The sequence below is a fragment of the Pagrus major genome, chromosome 7 (assembly GCF_040436345.1).
Source record: "Pagrus major chromosome 7, Pma_NU_1.0".
In the NCBI taxonomy this organism is placed as follows: Eukaryota; Metazoa; Chordata; class Actinopteri; order Spariformes; family Sparidae; genus Pagrus; species Pagrus major.
In genome coordinates this window covers 15205020-15226757 of record NC_133221.1, presented here as the reverse complement: position 1 = coordinate 15226757, position 21738 = coordinate 15205020, and the positions used below count along the sequence as shown (strand labels likewise).

At 42.8% G+C, this 21738-nt stretch overlaps 1 protein-coding gene across 1 annotated transcript in view; it reads left to right on the top strand.

The window, feature by feature from the left end:
- The window catches only part of LOC141000099 (ERC protein 2), a 122914-nt gene that overhangs the window by 74620 nt on the left and 26556 nt on the right, over positions 1–21738 (top strand). Inside the window, 4 exon segments of the mRNA XM_073470732.1 lie at positions 2076–2169; positions 4752–4758; positions 6706–6845; positions 10402–10562. Coding sequence (XP_073326833.1) covers positions 2076–2169; positions 4752–4758; positions 6706–6845; positions 10402–10562 — 402 coding nt within the window.

Here is a 21738-nt window from a genome sequence, read left to right as displayed (position 1 = left end):
ATAAAAAAGAAATAAAGAAATTAACCAGAGACATAAAACGACAGGCCTGATAAACTGACCAACGCTGTGTGTGTTTGTACAGGGGGAGTAATATCACATATAAATACTGACATAGAGTACTGCTGTCCTGCTCTGTCTTCTCTTATTATAACAAATAATTCCTCAAAGCTTTTGAACTATCCTGTGTGTGTGTGTGTGTGTGTGTGTGTGTGTGTGTGTGGCAAGGGGGAGTGTGTATTAAATTTCTTCATCATCTTGTTAAGTGTATTTCACATTAATTGCACCCCAACATCACTCATAAAACCTGACACACACACCTTCACACACACACACAGACACACACACCATTCTAAAGGCTGTGACAGCAAATATTTGCCCATATGTGGGGGCAGCTTGTAGGTTTTGCCCTGAGTAAACACACCAGTGTGGATATGGAATAATAATGTGGCGCGTTTTAGCAGCTGCCTGGTCACAGCCTGTTTACAGTGTTGGAGGGTTCTCTTAAGCGCTAATTTGTCACTGTCAGCTTCCTCACACTTTTTTGAAAAACAAAAAAAGTGTGAAGGCCAATCTGGGAGCTCAAAGAGTGTGTTTTGATTCTATTTTGAGAGTGTGCGAACATATAGATTGTGTATAAGTGCAGCTGTGTGTGTCTTATGGTGCGTGGGCTCTGTGGGTTCATGTGTGTCTGCAAGCGAGCGTATTGACTGTGTGTGCTTGCATGTGTGTTCATGAATATTTCTGTATATTTACCCGAAGTGACAGCTTGTGAGTCTGTGTGTGTGTGTGTGTGTGTGTGTGTGTGTGTGTGTGTGTGTGTGTGTGTGTGTGTGTGTGTGTGTGTCTGTCATCATGGCAAATGTGGTCCTGGAGAGCCATTTGTAAAGGGAACTGTTTTGAGTACTTTGATTATTTGAGTACGTCAGTGCTGGTATTGTTTGTCTGTGTGTCTGTAGACAGATTTTGTCAGCACGATAGCATCACAACTGTGCAAAATACAGGCACAACACTTCAAAGGTGTGTAGTTGAGAGCAAAATGAAGACCAAGTTTGAATATGATTTTGTACTGACTACTGAGTACTAATGTAGTAATGTCATAATGACTACTGAACACTGATGTAATAACGTAGTCGGAACGTGAACATGGTGACGGATGTCGTGGCTGGTGTTCTCCCGTCTCAAGATTGTCTCTAGTTATGTGTGTATGTTTGTGTGTGTTTATGTGTGTGTGTGTATGTGTGTGCGTGCCATAATTCTCTTGCCAAGTAAGTTTGGTAAATGACAAGATCAGGCCTTAGTGTGGAGGTAAATACACAGCCATCCTGGCTGGTTAATACACGGTTCAGCTCTGTAATCAGAACCTCAGCAATGCACAACACTGACAACAGATTTATTATCCTGTGTGTGTGTTTCTGGCAGTTGCTATAGACTTGCCCAAATTTATTTTTTCAAAACACATGCCCTTGTGTGTGTGTGTGTGTGTGTGTGTGTGTGTTTGTGTGTGTGTGTGTGTGCGTCCTCCTGCCTTCTTATCTGTCGACTCACCTCTCGCACATATCTATTTTTGAGCATGTGTGTTTGCATGCGTGCGTGTGCTTGCATCTCCTGTCTGCATGTGTTTGTGTGTTTTGTTGTTGAAAGATTTACACAGCAGTGTCTCACCTCCATCGATCAAGTCTTGTCTTGTCCCAGTCTGCCAAGTTACAAAGACTAGACGTACGCACAGTACTTCTCAGTTTTACTGTACACACGGCAGCCCTGCTTTTTACCTGTGTGATGCAATATGCAGGCTTTGTTTTAACTGTGAAAATAAGGTGAAACAGAATGATCAAACATTGCATTTATTAATAAACACTCGCTAACAAATGCACCACAAATTCAAACTGTTGGTTTAGAAAAATCTTTTAAAAGTCAAATAGGGCCATTGTATATTGTGCAAGAGGAGTTTGCATCCATACATGGCACATACCATGGTCATATTGTGTTGAATACACATCATTTTTTTTTATTCCATGATTGGTTTACCTTTCTTTACTCCACTTTATCTGCTGTCACCCATCTATCTCTGTCTGAAGGCAAATCAAGTCTCCGAACATCCAGAAGCAGACGGTGCCGGGTGAGATGAGGAAAGATGCTCTGACTGATGGACATCCACACTCTTTATCACAGGTTTGAATATGTGTGTGTCTGTGCATATGTGCACATTCCTTGGCCTCTAGTTAGCTCTTCATCACCTCTTCATCCCAAAAGAAAGCAGATTGACTCATACTGCGCTCTCCTGCCCTCCTCTCTTCTTTCCGTCTCACCTCTTTTGCAAGCCGTTCTTTGGAAAGTATAATCTTATCCCCTTCCTTTATCTCTCTCTACTTGCTTCTCACTCCCTCTCTGTATAATTCTGCTTCTCTGAGCAGAGAGAACCCTCCCTCCCTCAGTGCATCTCAGAGTCAGTGCTAAGTGGAAGAGACAGGCATTTAGTCCGGCAGAAATCAGCTCCATACGCCAGCCGGGAGTGGTGGTGAAATGGCTCACTTGGGAACAAGTGAGTTTAGTCCGGCAGGAGAGAGATTCTTGATGTACCATTTTTTATATAAGTGCATGTATTATCATATATTGCCCAGAAATAGTGTTTATGCTGATGCAAAACCCGGCTGATAGATACGCTACCAGCATGGTCCCATGGATGTCTGTCTGTCCACCACTTTTGCTAATCGTAAAAATGATTTCATGATCCCTTGATTTTTCACTTCAAACATCAGCATGCAATTTGCAATGTAACTAGTAACTAAAGGTATCAAAAAAATGTAGTGGAGTAAAAAGTACAATACGTGCCTCCAAGATGTAGTGGAGTGAAAGTATGAAAGCCCTGTGATACACTGGTGTCTTGTCCAGGGTGTCCAAATGTCTTGTCCAAATGCTGCCGTTAGCTGTATGCTAAGAGCTGTAAGCTGAGCTGCGAGCACAGCTGTAAACATTTGTTTTAATGTAAACCCTTGACATAAACAAGCGTTTCAACAAGACAACCTGAAGTTGTATCATTAAAAAAATTGTGGTCAGATGTGCTCTGAGCTTTACATTTTAGTTCTTTCTGATATGGCAAAGCTTTAGCATTTCTGCACTGTGATGTCTTTCTTTTTGTTAGGTTCTCATCAGTCAACATATGAGATGTGATGAAATGTTGAACAAATAAACAAGACCGTGAGAAAATTTATAATATAATATATAATAAATATTGATGATTAAAGCAGCAATACATTAAAAAGATTACCAAAAATGCTAAAGAAAATGTAAAAGTAAGGCTATACAAGAGTTTGAACGGCTACCACATACTTCAGCTCATTATCGATAAAGACTGGGCAATATGGCCTTATAATAATATCATGAAAATTCTGAAAATTACATCACATTGTTGTAAGGCAACCTTTAAAACCAGGAAAAGAACACACTTACTGTATGCCATATCACAATATAACGAAATCCAAAATTTGAGAAGATATTTCGTCTCATATTGCAATAACAGGCCCAACTATCTGTGATGATATCTTATAAATACAGTCTATATTCTTTATATTTTGTTTGCTCAGCAGCCGGGGTGCATTGTGGCCTCTACCTCGCTCTCTTTCCCCTGCTCGTTCTCTGCTTCCGTTTATCTGCGGGTCCATCAGGAACACAGCACGCTTGGAGGGAAAACACAAACAAACAGGGCCTTCCCTCATTGCTCCCTCTCCCCGTCCATCCAGGAGAGTTTATGTGGGACTCGCCGATAGCATCTCTCCGCTCCATCGTCTCCATCGCGCCACGCTGCACTTCACAAACACAGAGAAAACACACATCGGAAATGTTCACTTCGAGCCTTCACACAGGCCTTTTAATTCTCTTTTATCTGTAACAGAGGGGCATCAGCGACACTCTATACCCCTCTCTATTTAGAAGGATTGTAGAATCTCTCCTTATAATCTGGGGACATTTAAGAGGATGGACTCAGCTTTTTTCCCACAGTCTGTGCACTTCGCTGAAACTGCATATGAAACTTCTGGGCATGCACGCATACTTAACATTTTTTGGGATCGTGAAATACAACACAGAGTTTGATGCCACACACTTGACTTTTTTTGACAGAGACAGATGTTTGCGTCTGCCTGGATCAGGCTATACTGAGTGGTTTGTGTGAAGCTGAGGATCATAGGTGTACAGCTGCTGGAATGGTGCATTCTCTCACTCACTGCTAGTTTATTTTAGTGATTATAATCCCTCCATCAAAGCAGAAAGGGCCAGACTCCATAATGATCCTTCCCAGGGGCATTAGGTGATGATTGGTGCTGCAGAGGCAATTATCTTCCCATTTCTCCCCTCTGTCTGTATCTCCCTATCTCTCGTGCCCTCTTGTTTCCATTCTTTATATTGAAAGTCAGCAATATTCTCTTCTCACTAATAAAACTCACATAACACACAGTATGCACTGACACAGACAGACGGACACATATTCTGTGCACACGCACACAGACATGGTTTTCTGGTCAGGTTTCACTCGAGGGTCCAGCGGTGGCAGCCCCATCTCAGTGGGGTGTGTGTATGAGTGTGTGTGTGCGTGCATTTGTGTGTGTCTGTCTGTTGGGCGGGGTCAGACCAGAACTTGTTGATTCTGGTGCATCGAATTACTGCCCGTCTGTCACATCCAATTACAGCTTTGGACTGCTGACGCACACAGCATGCCTCTGTACGGGTGTGTGCGGCTGTTTGTCGCTCACCTCCAGCTGTGTCGTGCTGACGTGACGAGCCACAAGTATCCGCTTGTGATTTGGCTGGCTTGGCACTTATTTCCATCACACTCAGGGGTAATCCCATTGCTCTTATTTTAGTCAGTATCACTGAATTAGCCAGCTTTTTTATGACTTTTTTGGTCATAAACAGCCTTTTTTTTTCATGAAGGAGCCCAGTTATTTATCATTGATAAATCTTGTAGGCTTGTTTAATGATAGAAGCCACATTGAGGGTACCAATTCAAAACAAATTTCCCCTGGCACTGTCTGGTAAAGTGACTTTCACTTGACCTTTTTCAGTGCTTTTAGCGTATCCTCATTTTCCGTCACAATAGATTCCCCATGTGTGAGCCATGGCAATGTTTAGCCTGGAGCTCATTTTATGCAATACCGAAACAAAAGTCTATTCAAAGTGCTGTCAGACTGAGTTATAACATTAGACACATGCACATTCACGTTGAGCTCCATATATCAGCTGTGTATCTGCAAGCATTCTAAGGTCACTAACTTGCTTTTACAAGCAGAGATGAGATTTCAGTGTGTTTGTAGTGTGGCGCAGTGCAACATCAAAACATTTCACAGTGAAGTCTGCAATTTCCCCTTTTACTAGTTATGATGTTTTTGAGTTTTCTTTGCATTCGTTTTTTGTGACGTCACACCTTCCATTTTCACACCATTTTTCAGGGAATAATGGATGGATCTTGATGAAAAAATCAGGCGTTTTTAGGTGGCTGGTATCTATGACTGAATACAATTTGATGCAGATCCTAATAAAAATCCAGATCAAGTGAATTTAAATATGTTTTATCTGATATTGAATCAGGATTGATTGAAGGGGACTGTTGGGCCTTGGTGGAGGTTGTAGAACAGTTCATCTGTCTTCTGTGTCAGTTCTGTTTTTGTAAGAGTAATTTAATTTCACCAACTGTAAATGCTGAACATGCAAAATGCATTGTAATTGCATTGAACATGTTTTGATATGTTTAAAGAGACAAACATATTTTTTGTGCAGTATTTCTGTTGCAAAAAAAATGTAATCCAAAAGATTACATTACTACTTGTGCCATGTAATTTCTATTCAGTAACTGACTACATTTCAAAGTTATCTGCCCAACCCTGCTCACATGCAATGCAACCATTGTTATTAAGTGACTTTAACCTTCTTTCCTACAACATCTAATGTGGTGTTTTTGGCTATTGTGGAACTTATGTACTGAGTATCCAACTGGCACGTCCCTAGTTTGTTCTTTGCAACAAGTGTAACTAAACTCTTTTGTTCAGATTTGAACGTGTCTCCTCTGCACGGCTCCCACAGAAGTGTGAACGTGTGAACTCAAAGGCGAGTCAACTTTTTGAGGAGTGGGAGAGAACGTCTGAAAAAAAAATGAGTGAGAGAGAATCGGGGGGGTTTATTATTTCTGTCCAGTGTTTTCTTTCACAGTTCCATCACCCAGTGTGGAGAGGGATCCTTTTCCCCCACTCACCATGGGTGTCAGAGAGGCCACACACAAACTGTGCATGTGAACGCGCACGGTCTGCTCCACACATCCACACTCACACATGCGCACACTCGAACGGATGTCGGCAAAGGTCATAGCACTTACACAGACTCTCTCTCCATCACTTATCACTCTCTTCTGTCTTGGCTGTGTCTCTTTCTTTTCTTGGAGAAGTGTTGTTCTTCTCTCACCGCAGCTATTAGCTTTCTTGAGCGTTTCCTTTGTTTCTATTTTACATGGACTGGACTTTTAGCAAAGCGTCCGACAAATACACCTTTTGTCAAATCTTCTTTTGTCAGTGAAGTATTATTCCAGTGCAAAACACATTTAATGATGAGCCTTTAAAACAAAAGTATGCTCAAAGAGAAACCCTCTCTCTCTGGCTTTGTTACTTTGGTTCCAACCCCCCTCCTCTGAAATCTTTTCGGCCCTCCAGCCTCCTCTTTCAGCTTCCCAGGATGCCATGCGGGAGACGGCAGAGCGGATCAGGGAGTTGGAGAAGGCACTGAGGGAGAGCATGAACACCTCCGCACATAGGGAGGCTCTCTGGGCGCAAGAGGAGGGTGCCCGAGTTCAGGCCCAGAGACAGGTTTACCTGATGTTTCACACACTGATGAAAGACTCAAGACACAGTATACACACACACTCATACACACACTGATAGTTTAACGCATCCCTAAACAGGAAGTGTGGCCCACCTTTAAAACAGAGTCCAGGTTTCAGCTCTCCTGGGACTAAAAAGGACCACTGAGGAAATATGAGGAACTTAACTGCACCCCCATGTGGCTAAGAATGTAACTGCAGGCAGACTGCGGTGAATGAATGATCCTTAATCTGTTAATATGTACCTCTTAACCTACAAATACCCTTATTACAAGGTGGATAGTTGTCCTTTTCTTCCTGTCTGTTATTTTCCTTTCTTCATAATTCAATTTTTATTCTGTCAACATGCAGTGGATTATTTTCTGCCTCCGGACTGAAATTCAAAACTGAGACAAAAACTTGCGGCGTTTTATTTTCTGTCTCTCATTAAACATCCCACCATGTGTTTAACATATTGTGAATTTATGTGCTTGCAATCAGAATTCCTGAACAAGTTTGTAGACTTAAGTCTTGTAGTCTTGACGGAGCACAGGCTGCCCTTTTTACTCTGTATGTCTCGCTATCTATCTGTCTGACTTCCAGCTGGTCGGCCCACATCTTTAAGTGTGTCCAAAAAAGTGTACGTGTGTGTATTTGTGTGTGTGTGTGTGTGTGTGTGTGTGTGTGTGTGTGTGTGAGCATAGGTGTGTCTGTGGTGGGAAAGAGAAACAGTGCAGGGGAGTGTGTTTCCTCCTGGTGTGAGCGTGCATTTGAATGAGAATGACCTCGCATTACTGATGAGTGCCACAAGTAACCTGAGAACAATCTGCGGTTAAAACAAGAATCAACATTTTGAGGCAGAATGGTGGCTGTATTGCCTCAAACACACATATGCTCCAACTCACACACACACACACATAAAGATAGAAGCCGATAGTGTTAAAGTAAAAGGTCAGTTTCAGTTTAGAAAATTCAGTGCGAGCCAACGCTAACTGTGGCTTGTTTTTTGCAATTTCTCGACTTTACACGCTCGACTTACACTCAGCTTGGATACTGTGTTTATCAAACAATATTCTGATCCGCTGAGAAGTCTGAAAGAAAATAATATTTATGTCTGTGGGACTTTTCGCACGCACAGAAGTGGATGATTCAGCGTTGACCTGAGTTAACCTGTTTGCAGCCAAAGAATCAGGAAAACCTTTTCCCAATTTATGACATGCTAACACTCATTGACTTCACTCGATTCAAACCAGACTCTATACATAGAGAACATAGCAAGCCAGCGAAGAGTCATGCTGGCGACTGCACTTGACGCGTATGAGAATAGAGATGCAGCCGCGACTCAAGGAAAGATGCCCATTTGGCGTGGCACTCGAGCTGCTCAGTCGTTGATGCACACTGCCTGGTGCTGTCATCACTCTGAATAATGTGAACCAGCGTGATGTCACCACATAAAAGAGTCAGCGAGTCAACATGCCATTAACATGCACTTACACAGTCGTCAGTCCGGAGGAAAATGACTTTTCGTGTGTGAGGAGGGATGTTGGTGAGGAATAAAGGGAGGGACAGGTCCTTCTGAAACATCACCTGACCCTGGCAGCATTTCAGAGCACCCTGCCAGACTCACATTCTCACATCCCTCCCCCCCTCTCCTTTCACTCTTTCCTTGATTTTCTTCTTTCTTCTCTCCTCTGTCCCGGAGTAATCAGTCTCATGATGTGTAATGCGCTGAAAGTCCTCCATCAGCCTGACCTGCTGAAATGGAGCATGGGTAATGCCCCTGGGGTCACTTTTCTTCACACCCCCCTCTCCTTCCTCTCTCTGTCTCTTGTCTCTCTCCTGCCATCATATCTGCTGTCCGTCCATTGTCCCGGGCCTCGTTCTTTCCCATCTGCCTTCTTAAGTTGTCTTGCCCGATTACCTCCACTCTCTCTCTCCCTTTCTCTTCGTCTCTGTTCCTGTCTCTCTCCCTCTCTCCCCTTCTGTGGCGTTTGAACTAGGCCTTTGAACCAGCAACACCGACGCAAATGGACAAGAGGGATTTGGCCCTTACCTCTGAGCCCCCAATCAGCTTAGCAACTAAAGGGGCTTTGGGCCAGTCTTAGTGAGCCTTAGCCTGGCTGGGGGGCTTTGCCTTGAAGTTGAGCTAAATTAGCACGCACAGGCTCTTGGCTAAGCTGATTAGGTCCCTAATTTCACTAAAATGCATTGTATTCCTTATTAATGATGTGATTGTGAAGTGAGGTCTAGCCTGGGTGGCTGGCTAATGGGGGACTGGGAGGTAGGCACTTGGCGCATGAGGGTTGATAGACATGTGGTGGGTGTAAATGGAGTTTTGTGTGTGTGACCCTTGGCTCTCAAGATGAAAAGACTGGCTTGGATTTTTTTAAGCCTGAAAGAAGACATCAAACATGAAACGTGGTGTGATTTTGGACAGTTTGATGTCTTGTTAATACTGCTGGATACCAGGTCAGTTGTTGTTGGCAGGGATAAAGAGGTGTATTTTATTACAAACAATGCTTTGTTACATTCCCAGGAAGTTATGACTGAAAGTTGTCACTTTCCCACCATTTCGGATTCCTCTATTCCACCCTCGCTTTGCTCTCAGCCTTTCTTCTCTCCCTCCATATGTGATATTCATGACCAGTCAGCGAGCACGTTATCTGACATCTGTGAAACACACCTAGAAAAGCGGCGGAGATGGAGAGTGTCCTGAAAATGTGTGAACGATTTGGCCCCTTCATAAAAGAGGCCCATTCCTTTTTTCATGTCCTACCCCATGGAGTGCTTTCCCCTGAAACCTTTTTTTCTCTTTTTGCTTCTCCTTCACTTTTTCCCCCTGTCTTCAAGACCCAATACCTCCGAATTTATTGTTTAACTATCTTATATCACAAATCTGCAAATCATCATCATGTTAGCTCCAACAGTCCTCCATTCACATCATCTGAACAAGCCTGCCTAGTAATGCATCCTATTGTAAAGTAGTTGTGAGACAATTAGATACTTCCTGTCTTAGGATAATGACGCCCTGAGGTCACATCCTGTGTGTCAGACGCCACTCAGGTTGGACACGCAGGCCTGTGTGGCTGGAGGGCATGTGTTTGCGGAGGGAGGAGACGTAGTTGAGGGCTTGAGCGTTATTCTCACCTGCTCTGAAGTGGAGCCACACTTGAGAGGGAGATAAAATAAGTGGAGAAAGGTGGGAGAGAAGAGGGAACCTTTGTTTTTCAGCGCAGGGGTCAAAGTACATATCATTCAACTAACCTTTGACCTCAGTATTTTCATCTCTCCCTGGAAGTCAACTGGTGATTTGTTTTCATGTTTAGGCAGTCATTTCACCTAATTTTAGCATTCCAATACACATACCCCCCGAAATTGGCCATAAAATCCATAAAAGTGTGTGTTTCATGACTTTACCATATGCATGTGTACATGTGTGTGATTGTGCATGCGTAAGTCTATAATAGACTGTGTATATTGAACTTTAAATAACATGTTACATGATTTCCCTTGTAGGTTTTGATTATATTTAAACCTGTGTGTATTCATCTCCCCTCGAATAGTTGGAGGAGCTGATGGGGGCTTTGGAGAAGACACGGCAAGAGCTGGACGCCACCAAAATGCGCTTGTCCTCCACTCAGCAGTCCCTGCATGAGAGAGACGGATACCTGAATAGTCTTCGCTCAGAGCGACGCAAACAGCTGGAGGAGATTCTGGAGATGAAGTTAGTCTCACACTGCGCTGTATTAATATCTTATCTTTTCTGCCTTAATCTACCCTGCTTAACTTGTTTCCTTGTTTCAACAGATGTACTGTAAGTCTTTTCAAATCGGTGGAGGCCACACAGAATAATAATCACATCCTCTGTAGCTATATCCTGTACATTCATAGCTATGCATTTCTCTAAAGAAAAGGTTCAACTTTTTCTCTCTAAGTTATGTGAATTAATTAAACTGCATTTGCATCTGCATGTACTGCAGTGCAAGAGTAGCTGCAGTAAGACTTACAGTAAAATAAACCACAAGTATTTGTGGTAGTGAATGCAACACCCAACTCATAAAAGTATATGCTCAAGCATCTTTTATTGACATGGACATGATTTGCGTAGCGCTTCATCAGCACAGCAGCTTCAGCGCTACAGCAGAAACCTGTGTCTAATACTGTATCAGGCACATTTATCCGCTCACCTGTTCACATGTGCATCTGTGCATGAGTGTTATAAAGACGTCAGTGCTGAGGTGTATTTTGAAGCAGGATCAGCCAGTGTCTATAGCTGCCTTGTGAAAAGTTACATTTATTGAGGACAGGTGGTGCAGCCTCCGACAGCAGGTCAGAAAAAAGCGTGTGTGCCGCCGCTTTTTTTCATTCGTGTGTGACAGAGAGAGAGTTACAGAAGCGTGCGGGACTGGCTGCATTTCCATGTGTGAGTGTGTGTCGGCGAGTACATATGAATGTGTGAGCGAGTTCAGTGATCTGTCAGTGGAGCAGCTACATGTGTGTTTGCTTTGAGCGCTCTGATTGAAGGAGCATGGAACCACATATCTGGCTGTCATGTGCTGCAGAGAAATGCCTTTAATGTCAGCCACTCGGTGCAGTACAAAAGGGAAGGCTGGCACTTATGTATTGAAAACACAACTTTTAAAACCCACGGCCTCACAAGCCCCTCTGATCACACTAACTCTAAAAGAATGTGTGTGTGCGTCTGCGTCTGCTACAGTATACGCACATGCACAAAGGGAGAGTGCCCCTGTGTATCACACACGCGCACCTATGATACAAGCCATCTTCTTGTCTGTTTCAATTTCCACCATCCAAACATTACCAGGGATGTTTAGCAGAGGAAATGGGTTACACATGATACAGACACAATCCATGCTTCTAGGTATGTCCGTAAAATTAGGAAAATGCTCCTGGACCTGGCATGTGAATGATACTTTTGTACTTTACTGGCACTTGGCTTAAATCATTATTATATTAACGTTAGAAAGATGTCTGAAGAAGAAGGAGGAGGTTAGTGTGATGGTTGGTTGACATAAACAGCAACAAAGTAGATGGGATTCTTTCCTTTTGTGTTCTTTGACGCAATGCAAGTCTACACTGGTAAGAGCTAATGGAGAGGGCACGGGGGGCATGAGTGTGTGTGTGGTCCCCTGTGCGTCGGATTCTGTGTGTGTCTGTGTGTACGAAGAGGTTGGAGGCAGGGGTTTGGGGTCACTGATGATGAGGATTAAAGGACTGTTGAATTGCGAGGGGGGCGAAGCTTCGTGAGACTGACTTCCATCTGAAACAAGCCACAAAGATACGCACACAGAATGTACACACAACCTCAGCGAAACTCACATATAATCACTCACGTCTGCAGACACGCACACACTTACACAAACTTTGGCTTTAAAAAGGGGGCCATATTCCCACAGCACAGCTCTGGTCCAAGTTAGCACAGGGGAAACTAAACAGGAAAGATAAGGCAGAGAAAGAGAGGTAACGAGAGAGAAGGAGGGAGTTAAGAGTGAAAGCGAGGAAGAAAAAACGAGACAGAAAGAGAGAATGAGAGGGGAGGGGAGGATGGAATGGAGGGGCTACGCAAACTGAAGTATTTCAAATCTTAGAAATCATGAGAGAAGTTTGATTGCATGCCAAGTTTCTCCTTCTCTCCGCTGTAATGTGGCATTTGTCAAGAAGACCAGCTGAAGCAAACCATGTGAGGCACGTTCCCCAGTGAACTGGAGAGCTCTCTGTGTGTGTTTTTTAATGTCTCTGTGTGTGTGTGTGTGTGTGTGTGTGTGTGTGTGTGTGTGTACACGCCAGAGGGAGAGAGAGAAAGAGAGAGAGAGAGAGAGAACAGACTCTTGGCTTTTCAACACTGTTAATGAAAGAGACAAGAGGGGAAAAAATCATTTTCAATATCCTCTCATTGCATGCTGGGTTTCCTCGCTTGTATTGTGTGTGCGTGTGTGTGTGTGTGTGTGAAAGAGAGAGAGCATATTCATATTTGCCCTTTTCAGATATAGAGCTAAATGCTTGATGTATAAGGAGCGGTGCGGGTCTGCTCTATCACCCCACACCAGATTGAGTTTCCACCATACTGTACAGGATTCACACACACACACACACAGACACACACACATACACAGATGGCCTCAAGAGGAGCTAGTCATTAAATGAGTCCAGGGTCACAGGGTGTAGGTGCACAATAGAGAAATTATGTGTTTGGACATTTTGGATAGCAAGTCATTGAGATGTTTCCACAGTCTGAATGGGATAATACTACATGCCACAACACTGCAGTGGCTTACTGAACCTGATCCTCCTGTAGACACTGGGAATGTAGCTGATATTATCTCTGTTTACATTTTAGTGATGGAAAATGATGATAGAGCAAAGAAAAAGGTAGCGGCCGCTTTGAGGCAGGCGCGTAAAGAGATGCAGAGTTGACAGAGTGGAAATTTTTTAGAGGTAGAGAAGGGGAGAGTCGACAATTTGAGAGATGGAGGGGAAAGTCATGCAAACATTAGCAGCCCGACTGTGCAGGACAGTAGATGGAGGAAAAGAGAGAAGTTGTGGCGGAGGGCGAGGGAGGAAATAGTAAAAGATGGAAAAAAGGGAATGATGGAGTGAGGGAGTGATTGATGGAGGGGGTGATCGATGGAGGGTGGGAGGGTGCACGAGAATGATGGAGGAAGTGGTGGAAGAAAGAAGAGGGAAAAGATGGAGTAGAGCTGCGAGGGGTGGGTGGGAGCACAGTCTGGTTAGCAGAGGAGAGCTAGAGAGAGGAAAAAGAATTGTGTGAGAGTAGAAAGACTCGACACAAGGTGAGTCAACAAACACCTGCAGCACATCCAACAATAAAGCACATCCACCTGTTGATTCGCATTTGGATTTTCACACAAGCGTTAAAGCATTAGTGGTCCAGTGTGTGGGATTTTGTGGCATCTAGCAGACTGTAACCAGCTGAACACCCCTCGCCTCACCCTCTCCTCTGAAAAAATAAGGCAAAAGGCCTTGGTTTGTCCATTCTGGGCTACTGTAGAAATGGCCAACTTCATTGATAAGGTCCTGTAGACATAAAAGACTCATTCTAAGGTACAGTTACACATGGTTCTTTGTTTCAGGTGATTATACACTAATGAAAACATAATTATAATTATTATATTCAATTTCTGCAAATATATAATCCTAAATACCTGTGAATTTTACACATTTGAGAGCCTAATTTGCTTCATCTTCTAATTTTTCTCTACTTTACAGAAACACCCCAACATGTTGGAGAAAAACGCCACATAGAAGAAACTAATTCTTATAACAATGTTAACTTAAAAAGAATTCAATTATATCAATTAAACACTCTTCTCATGTCATTCCCTTGAATATTTGTACAGTTATTCACAGAAAAAAGCACGTTTTTAACATTTTTACATTGTCATTTACCAGAACATGTGAACTATTTGAATAGAAACACACCTTTTGTGCCATTCTGCAAAAGCAAAATCAGCTATATCTAATTCTCACTCGTATTTATCATGTCATTAAGTCAACTCCCTCACACAAAGCCAAATAAACTTTTCTACAGATTGGAAATGATGGCAATAACCTCTCACCTGTAACCTTGAAATCCACTTCTGCCGGTGACGCGTCTTTATGTATCCGTTTGTTGGCTAGTTACAGTAATCCATGGCATAATGAAGCTTAGAGCAGTAGCGACGTTATGACTTTCAAATCCCCAACGTAGACATCCTGTCTGCAGAGCACCATCGCCATGGTTACTCTGACTAAACACACAGAGAGACCAGCTGTACTGGCAAGGTCATGTCCCCGCTCGCTGATCTCTCCGAGGGGCCTGGACACACACACAGCTTCACAAACTCATGCGCAGATATACACGCATTTACACGCCCTCATTGAAACACGTGTACGCCGAAAAAAGTATATTTACAATCTCGAGTCTTCATCCTAGCGGCTTTAACTCGTTAACTCGTATGGTTTTGAAATTACGTTCACATACACTGGAAGAAAAGCTGCAAAATCTCGTGAAAGGCATGCAAGGAGCACACATGCGCACATATGTACACATTCACCCAGCCACATGCACACACGTATGGTGTTACAGTGCCATTGTTGTGATAGGTAATGATGAGACATCGAGAGGTTGGTGCGGTGTGTGAATGGGATTCTCTGTATTGCAATGGAGAGGAGGGGGCTGACCACACATCACCTTCCTCTCTCCGCGAGCCCAGTTTGTATGCGTGTTGCCTCGTGGGAACTTCAGGCCATTCATCATGTCTGTCTGTGCTCCCGTGCCCTCTGACACGCGTGTTTACCTTCGACCGTGTCGACTGTCGGGCCTGTAGGCGTGTTATTATGCCAGGGCCGAGGCATGCTCCACCCTAGTCCTCCTCCTCCTTCTTTGAGGTTTTGTCAATGGAGGGCTTCATCACATGGAAATCCCTGCTTCTAAGGCTTTGTTCAGTACAGTAAGGTAATGACAGACTTAACTACCTGGGTCCCATACTGTAAGCTTCAAGGGTGGAGCGAACAGTCCACAGATACATGTTTGAAGTTGGCGTTTTTGTGCCATTCAGCTAATGCAACTGGAGGCTAAGTGCCCTAAATTGTACTTTTGACCCATTTTTCTCAGACCATGTAATTTTCTTGGACTGCACTCATGCAGCCGTCATATTGTGAGCTCATTCCTCTCAGGGTTTGGCTGTTCTAGCAACAATTATGGTTATTTTTATTTTTTTTTATCGCTATGTATTAATATTTTATTGGTGCTTATATCCACATAGTATTTTTGGCAAGCATAGGCCCACCCAGTAAATATGAGCTGAAGTTTTATGTCCTGTACTGTATGTAAACCCTGACTTAAAGGCATAATATGCAGAAATTGTCGGTTGTTATTTGGTAAGAAACCATTCGAAGTTTGCTCCTCCTCCCTGGCTCAACTCAACTGAGAGAGCAGCAGTGGTGAAGCGAGCTAGACACTGAATGACGAGAGGGAGCAGGGATATCATAAAACTGATATTTTCTGATTGTTTCACAGTAGTTATGTGCTTAAGCATTAAATAGACATGCCAACACCTCGGCACAACCTTGCAGGATGATGCTGCATTGCTGTTTTTTGTGCCAATTAAGCCGAAGGGCAGGCTTTGTCCCCTTTGTTTATCTCTCTGCTCTGTGTGTGTGTATGTCTAGCTCAACCCCGACCTGAGTTCACACAAAGACACAGAGCAGAGCAGAGAGATGAGACAGTGATGTAATCTGGTCACTACTTTTCAATAGAGTCTCAGCTTTGCACTGTTTATTGGGCCACACAGCACTGCCCAAAGGTTAACACCCCTAAACATCCTGAACACAGTAAAAAACTAAACAAAAAATACAGGCAGGATGTCTGCAGATACAGACAGCATCACACACTTCTAGTGGGTCATAAGTGATGATTGACAGAGATTGTTTTTGCGAGTCTATACATTGTGTTTTTTTAAAGGCAGTTTGTGTATATTATGCCTTTATGTTTTATGAAACTAGCACACAGATGAACACACCCTTTTTCCTACCGTAAGGTAAATTCTTGGTTGCTGTCATAGTAGAGAGGATTTGTGAGCTATGGAGTTGCTGGTTAAAGTGACATTGTCTCTTAAGCCAGTGTATGACTGCATGACTTGAAGGCTAGAGCTGTCTTATGAAGTTGATGTTGACCTGAAGGACGCGTTGACGTTCAGAGAATGAAGAGGATAAAAGGAGTTAAAGACAGCGATAGACAGATATGGAAGGGTCTTTCCACGGACAGAAAGAACTTCTTGTCCTAAACTAAAGATTGACATAGTACAGATGGGGTGAATGTGACACACGAAAACAAAAAGAATACAGTGATTGACAACTAGAAAAGGAGAAGGAGAGGCCATGACAAGGAGGGAATGGAAAGATGTTGCATGTGAAAACTGCTTTCACCGTCCAGAGTCACAGTTTGTCCCACCAGAGCAATTCATTCTTACATCGTCTCTTCTTACTTTTACTTCATCACTCTTTTAACACTGTCCTCCTCAACTTCCTCTGAGTATTAAGTGCTCCCCCTTGCTCTCTTTTGTTTTTCTCTTTGTCTCTTGTTCTATTGTATCTCTGGACGGGTGGAAGAAGGCCTGGAATTTATCACACATACCTAATAATTACTATCACAGGAAATGGTCCTGAGGAAGTAGGTGCACTAGCCATGCTAATAAGTGTCAGTCGCAAACACACATACACGTGCACACGCGCACACACACTCACACACAGCTAATTAGTGTCATTTGCCTGGTGTAGAAGTCTCAGGAAAGCCCAATCTGATTGGCCTTAGGCAGACTAACACCCCCAAGTTTACCCGGTTGTATAAATCTCAAGACTAATTGATTGGAAGTCTGTGTGTGTGTGTGTGTGTGTGTGTGTGTGTGTGTGTATGTCGTAGCATTCAAGTGTATGCCTGAGTGGGCAATAGATTAGGTGGGCCCTGCAGCCATAAAAGAGGCAGCTTAGGACACAGAGGTGACCAGTGACAGCCTCCTGAACGACGGTCCTGCCCTCAGGGGTCACCTAAGGAATGAGGAGAAGGAAGGAAGGAAGGGGGGTGGGTGTTAATGTAGATGGATAGATATGCCACTAAACCAAATCTAAACGTAGATAGATAGATAGATAGATAGATAGATAGATAGATAGATAGATAGATAGATAGATAGATAGATAAACACATACGTATAGAGATGTGCAGATATGCATTCCTGCACAGAGCCCAAAGGATACCTCAGCCACATTCTGTTCACTCTGCTGCCATCTGGCAAAAGATACAGAAGTATCCGTTGCCATACCACCAGACTACAAAGCAACTTCCTTTCTTCTCCTCTGCACTCAACCATGAATCATGTTTTTTCTTACGTAGCATAAAGGGACTACAACTTGCATTTTTGTTGTGCCACCCTGTGTTGTTGTTGAACCTTGATAGCAGCAGAGATGGAGCACAAAGGGTTAACTGAAAGCCCAAAGAGAGTGTGCAGCATTTAGAGATTTTAGAAAGAAAGAGGGATGAGTTATTTTAAATGCAGCTGTGTGTAATATGTTGCTGCGCCGTAAAACAGCCATTAAAACAGTGGCTTTGTGAAATGCCCTCATGGTTTACCATTATGGGCACATGAAATGCTGGTGTACCCACACAAGTGAGTCAATGAGGCTTACTGGCATATATTCACACACTGTAAACACCTCCAAGCCTCTGCGGTTGGCGCACACACCTGAGTGCCGGCTCCGATTTTTTTCTCCTCTGTGGCTTCTCGTCTGTCTGCCTGTATCTGGGTAAAAATGTGCCTCTGTCTTTGTTTTTCACATTTTTAACGGGTCAGCGCACGGAAAGACCTTTAATAGCCGAATGTTGAGAGCTCTGTCTTTGCCTTTGCCGTTTTACTTCTACACATTCTCACCTAGTGTTCCTCAATCAGAGTAACATATTGTTACATAAAGACCTCAGTAAGAGTTCAGTCCTTCTGACTCTTTGTTGGCTTGACTTATGTTTTATTGGCCCCGCGGCTCTCTCCATCTTGTTGAGATGGTTCCCAGGAGGTTTTAATAGAGAACAATAGTAGAACGGACTGCTTCCCAGCACCGGGCTGCTTCAACACTGCACACCAGTCAGCACACACCAAAGCAGCCCCTGGCACTTCTGGATTCTGTGTGTGTGTGTCTGATCTGGTTAATTCAGGGATGTAGACCCAAACTGTAATTATCATTATGTACTTCTCGGCAGTGGCAGGAAACAGCCCAAGCAAGTTTGGATGAGCGTTTATATCCTCACTGGTGCGCACTGAATTTGTTTGTGTGCTAAGGACAGCATGTGCATACATGCATTTGTCTGTGAGTGTGTGTCGTGCGTGCGTGCACGCGTGCACAAAGGAGCAATGATGTGAAGAGCATGAGAGCTATTAGCAGTGAAAGATAAGCAGATTGTGCCAGTGGCTGTGTGATGATTTTTCCTGCTCTTGTTTTGGCCCTGCTCTCCTTCATTTGGTCTCTGCTAAATGGAGACATATTGGAAACATGACTGTTCTCTCGGGGCCGGTGGGTATCCACAGTTTAATACTGGAACGGAGTGGAGAGAAGAAGAAATGAAAGGAGGGAGGGAGTAGAGGAAATGAAAGGAGAATGCTGGAAAGAGAATAAGAAGAAAATAAAAATAAAATCAGGAGAGAAATTAGGGGTCACTGGAGTTGATGTTACCACTAGGATTTGAGATCTCATTAAAACGAAAACTACATTTGTCTTATTTGTTTGCGGAGAGAAATTTCCATTCACAAGCATCACAGACACTGTTAACTTTCACAACTCGGCAATAAAACTTGTGTCTCACTTTTACAATATCAGAGTTGATGTCCAAGAAAAAGCCGAGCCAAAACCCACTGAACAGAGACGGAAAGAGAAAAGAAAAACGCACAAACTGAAAAGCCAAAGTTTATTTGGAGCGAGCGTCACATCTCTTCAAGATGGCAACCACAGTTTAATCTGAGTAGTCCTTCATCTTTAAAGCTAGCATCATTAAGACAGAAAAGGCCTTCATGTGGGAGGATAGACTGTGCAGAGACAGGACTGGTCACCACTAAGTAAACAACACAGGGAGCCTGCAGAGACAAGAATGGCTAGAGGGAGTGTGAGCAAAGACAATGGCACGACTTTCAGCCCCGTAGATGAAACACAGAATATAGACAGTGTGTGTCTGCGTGATTGAGAATGTGGCCATTCATGAGTTTCTTGATATGAGCGTATGCGTGTTTATGTCTGGAGTAATTTAAGTCAAGATCAGAGAACAGAGCAACATGTCGTGTCACTTTAGCGTGTCATTTTAACATAAAATAATCAAAGCCTGAACAAGACAGCATGTGTGTATCCTGACATTACTGTAACCCAAACCTCAGTGATGTGTATCCATATCCGTTATTATGGTGCGTGAGGCTTTTGGAGAGAACACGTTATTGTTACTGGGATGGTGTGTTTCCTTTCATTTCTGTCTGTGTTTATGCTTAAACTGTATCGCCCATTGATGCATTCTGTGACAAAAAAACACACTTTTTCAATTCTGTCGTACTTGAAGGCACAGACGCCATAAAAACAATACAAGAATCACCAGAGCTTACTCTTTCAGTGATGGCTGTTTCTCTGATATACATTAAGAATATTATTATTATTTATTATCATCAAGTCACGCTTTTATGCTGTAAGGCATGGCCTCCCACTATCTCACATTTTACTTCATATACAAATATTACAATGTCCTTGAAAGTCTTATAAACAGGTACGTTAGGACGTAAGGACATTTTAATCATTCGCAGCATTTTTTCTGTCACCGCACAAGCACTTCATCCCAGCGAAAAGGGCCCTGAGCCTGGCACGAAATGAAAGATGCAACAACAGCTAACAACGTTTCAAACCAGAGTGGCACAGGTTCAACAAGTTCAACCAGACAGCTGATCACACAGAGACACAGTGCTAGAAACACGTCTCCAAACTCTCAAAATGTTTTTTGGAGGCACATAAAAGGTTAAAATATAGCACGTATAAAAATATATAAATATAGTTTTCCTAACGCACACCTTCGGGACATGAAAATGGATGGAATTGACAAAATGTTTTGTGCCATTTGTGAAAGGGCAGGTAGGACAAATTATAGTGGATCATAGCGTTTTGTGTTTGTTATTGCTATTTGAATGTAGGCTATATATAACTTTCTATTATTAGATTAAATTGGCCGTCAAAAAAAGTAAAGTCTAGCATAAATTCTGGATGTAACCGCTATCTATAAACATTTGTACTGATCCATATAGCACAAATGATAGATCTGTACAGCAACAGGTAACGTTCAATGTTTTCAGATATCACACAAAGTTTCAGGCAGAACGCAGAAGACTGATCTTTGGAAGTTTTTGGAAAAAATGAATGTGCAGCACAGGCTACGTAATGTAGAAGTTGCATATCATTGAACAATTAGTTATTTTATTAAAACTCTATTTGCATTGTTTTTTGCCAGAAATACAACAGACAGACAGCGAGGGGGACAACAGACAGGGTCATCACTTGTAGCGCAAAATGCTAGACATAAAAATATACGTGACAGGAAGCTGGGCCACATTGCAGTGTCTGTGATTGTCCTTAAAATTGTAGCGGTACTTATGAGTCATAACTCATAACTTTGAGTCATGTAAAACCATCCAGACGGAAATAAAACAGACCTCCAAACAAAATATGTACACAGTGATGATTCAAATAACATTTCCACTTTTTCCAGTATTTTTCACATTTTTCAGTAGCATGTCTCACAGAAAAAGTCAATCGTTCCACAAAATAAATGACCTGAACTATTTCTGTCTGTTCCAGGATTGCTGGAGACTCTTTACTCATACGTGTCCTGGTTATAGCTGTTTTACTACCTGCTAGTAGTATTTGTCATAAATATCTATCCTGTAATTTCAGCCCAGCTGGCAAGCTTTGTGCTGATTATTGATCTGATCTGTATTAACACCGAGTAGAAATATCAGGACACTCCCAAAACTATGAAAGTGACCTGCAGATTACAGTACAACTTGTTCGATAGTTAACCATCTGTTCATTAAGCACAAAGAGAAAACAGCAGAGACAGAAAACATGCATCTTTTGTCACCTAATTTGCTAGTAGTGTTGGTATGTGCCGCTGTGAGGCCAGATTTGCTCCTATTAAGCTGTGTGGAAGGAGAAGGATTCCATTAGGCTAATCTCTACAGTCTGCGCAGCTCAGCAAGGTACAGTAGGCTAACCCTAACCCCTGCCTGCGTTTTCACTTGGGTGTTCATTTTGGACCTCTTACTTTTAGATTTTCTAGTACTAGATAACAATTAAATGCAAGCAATATATTA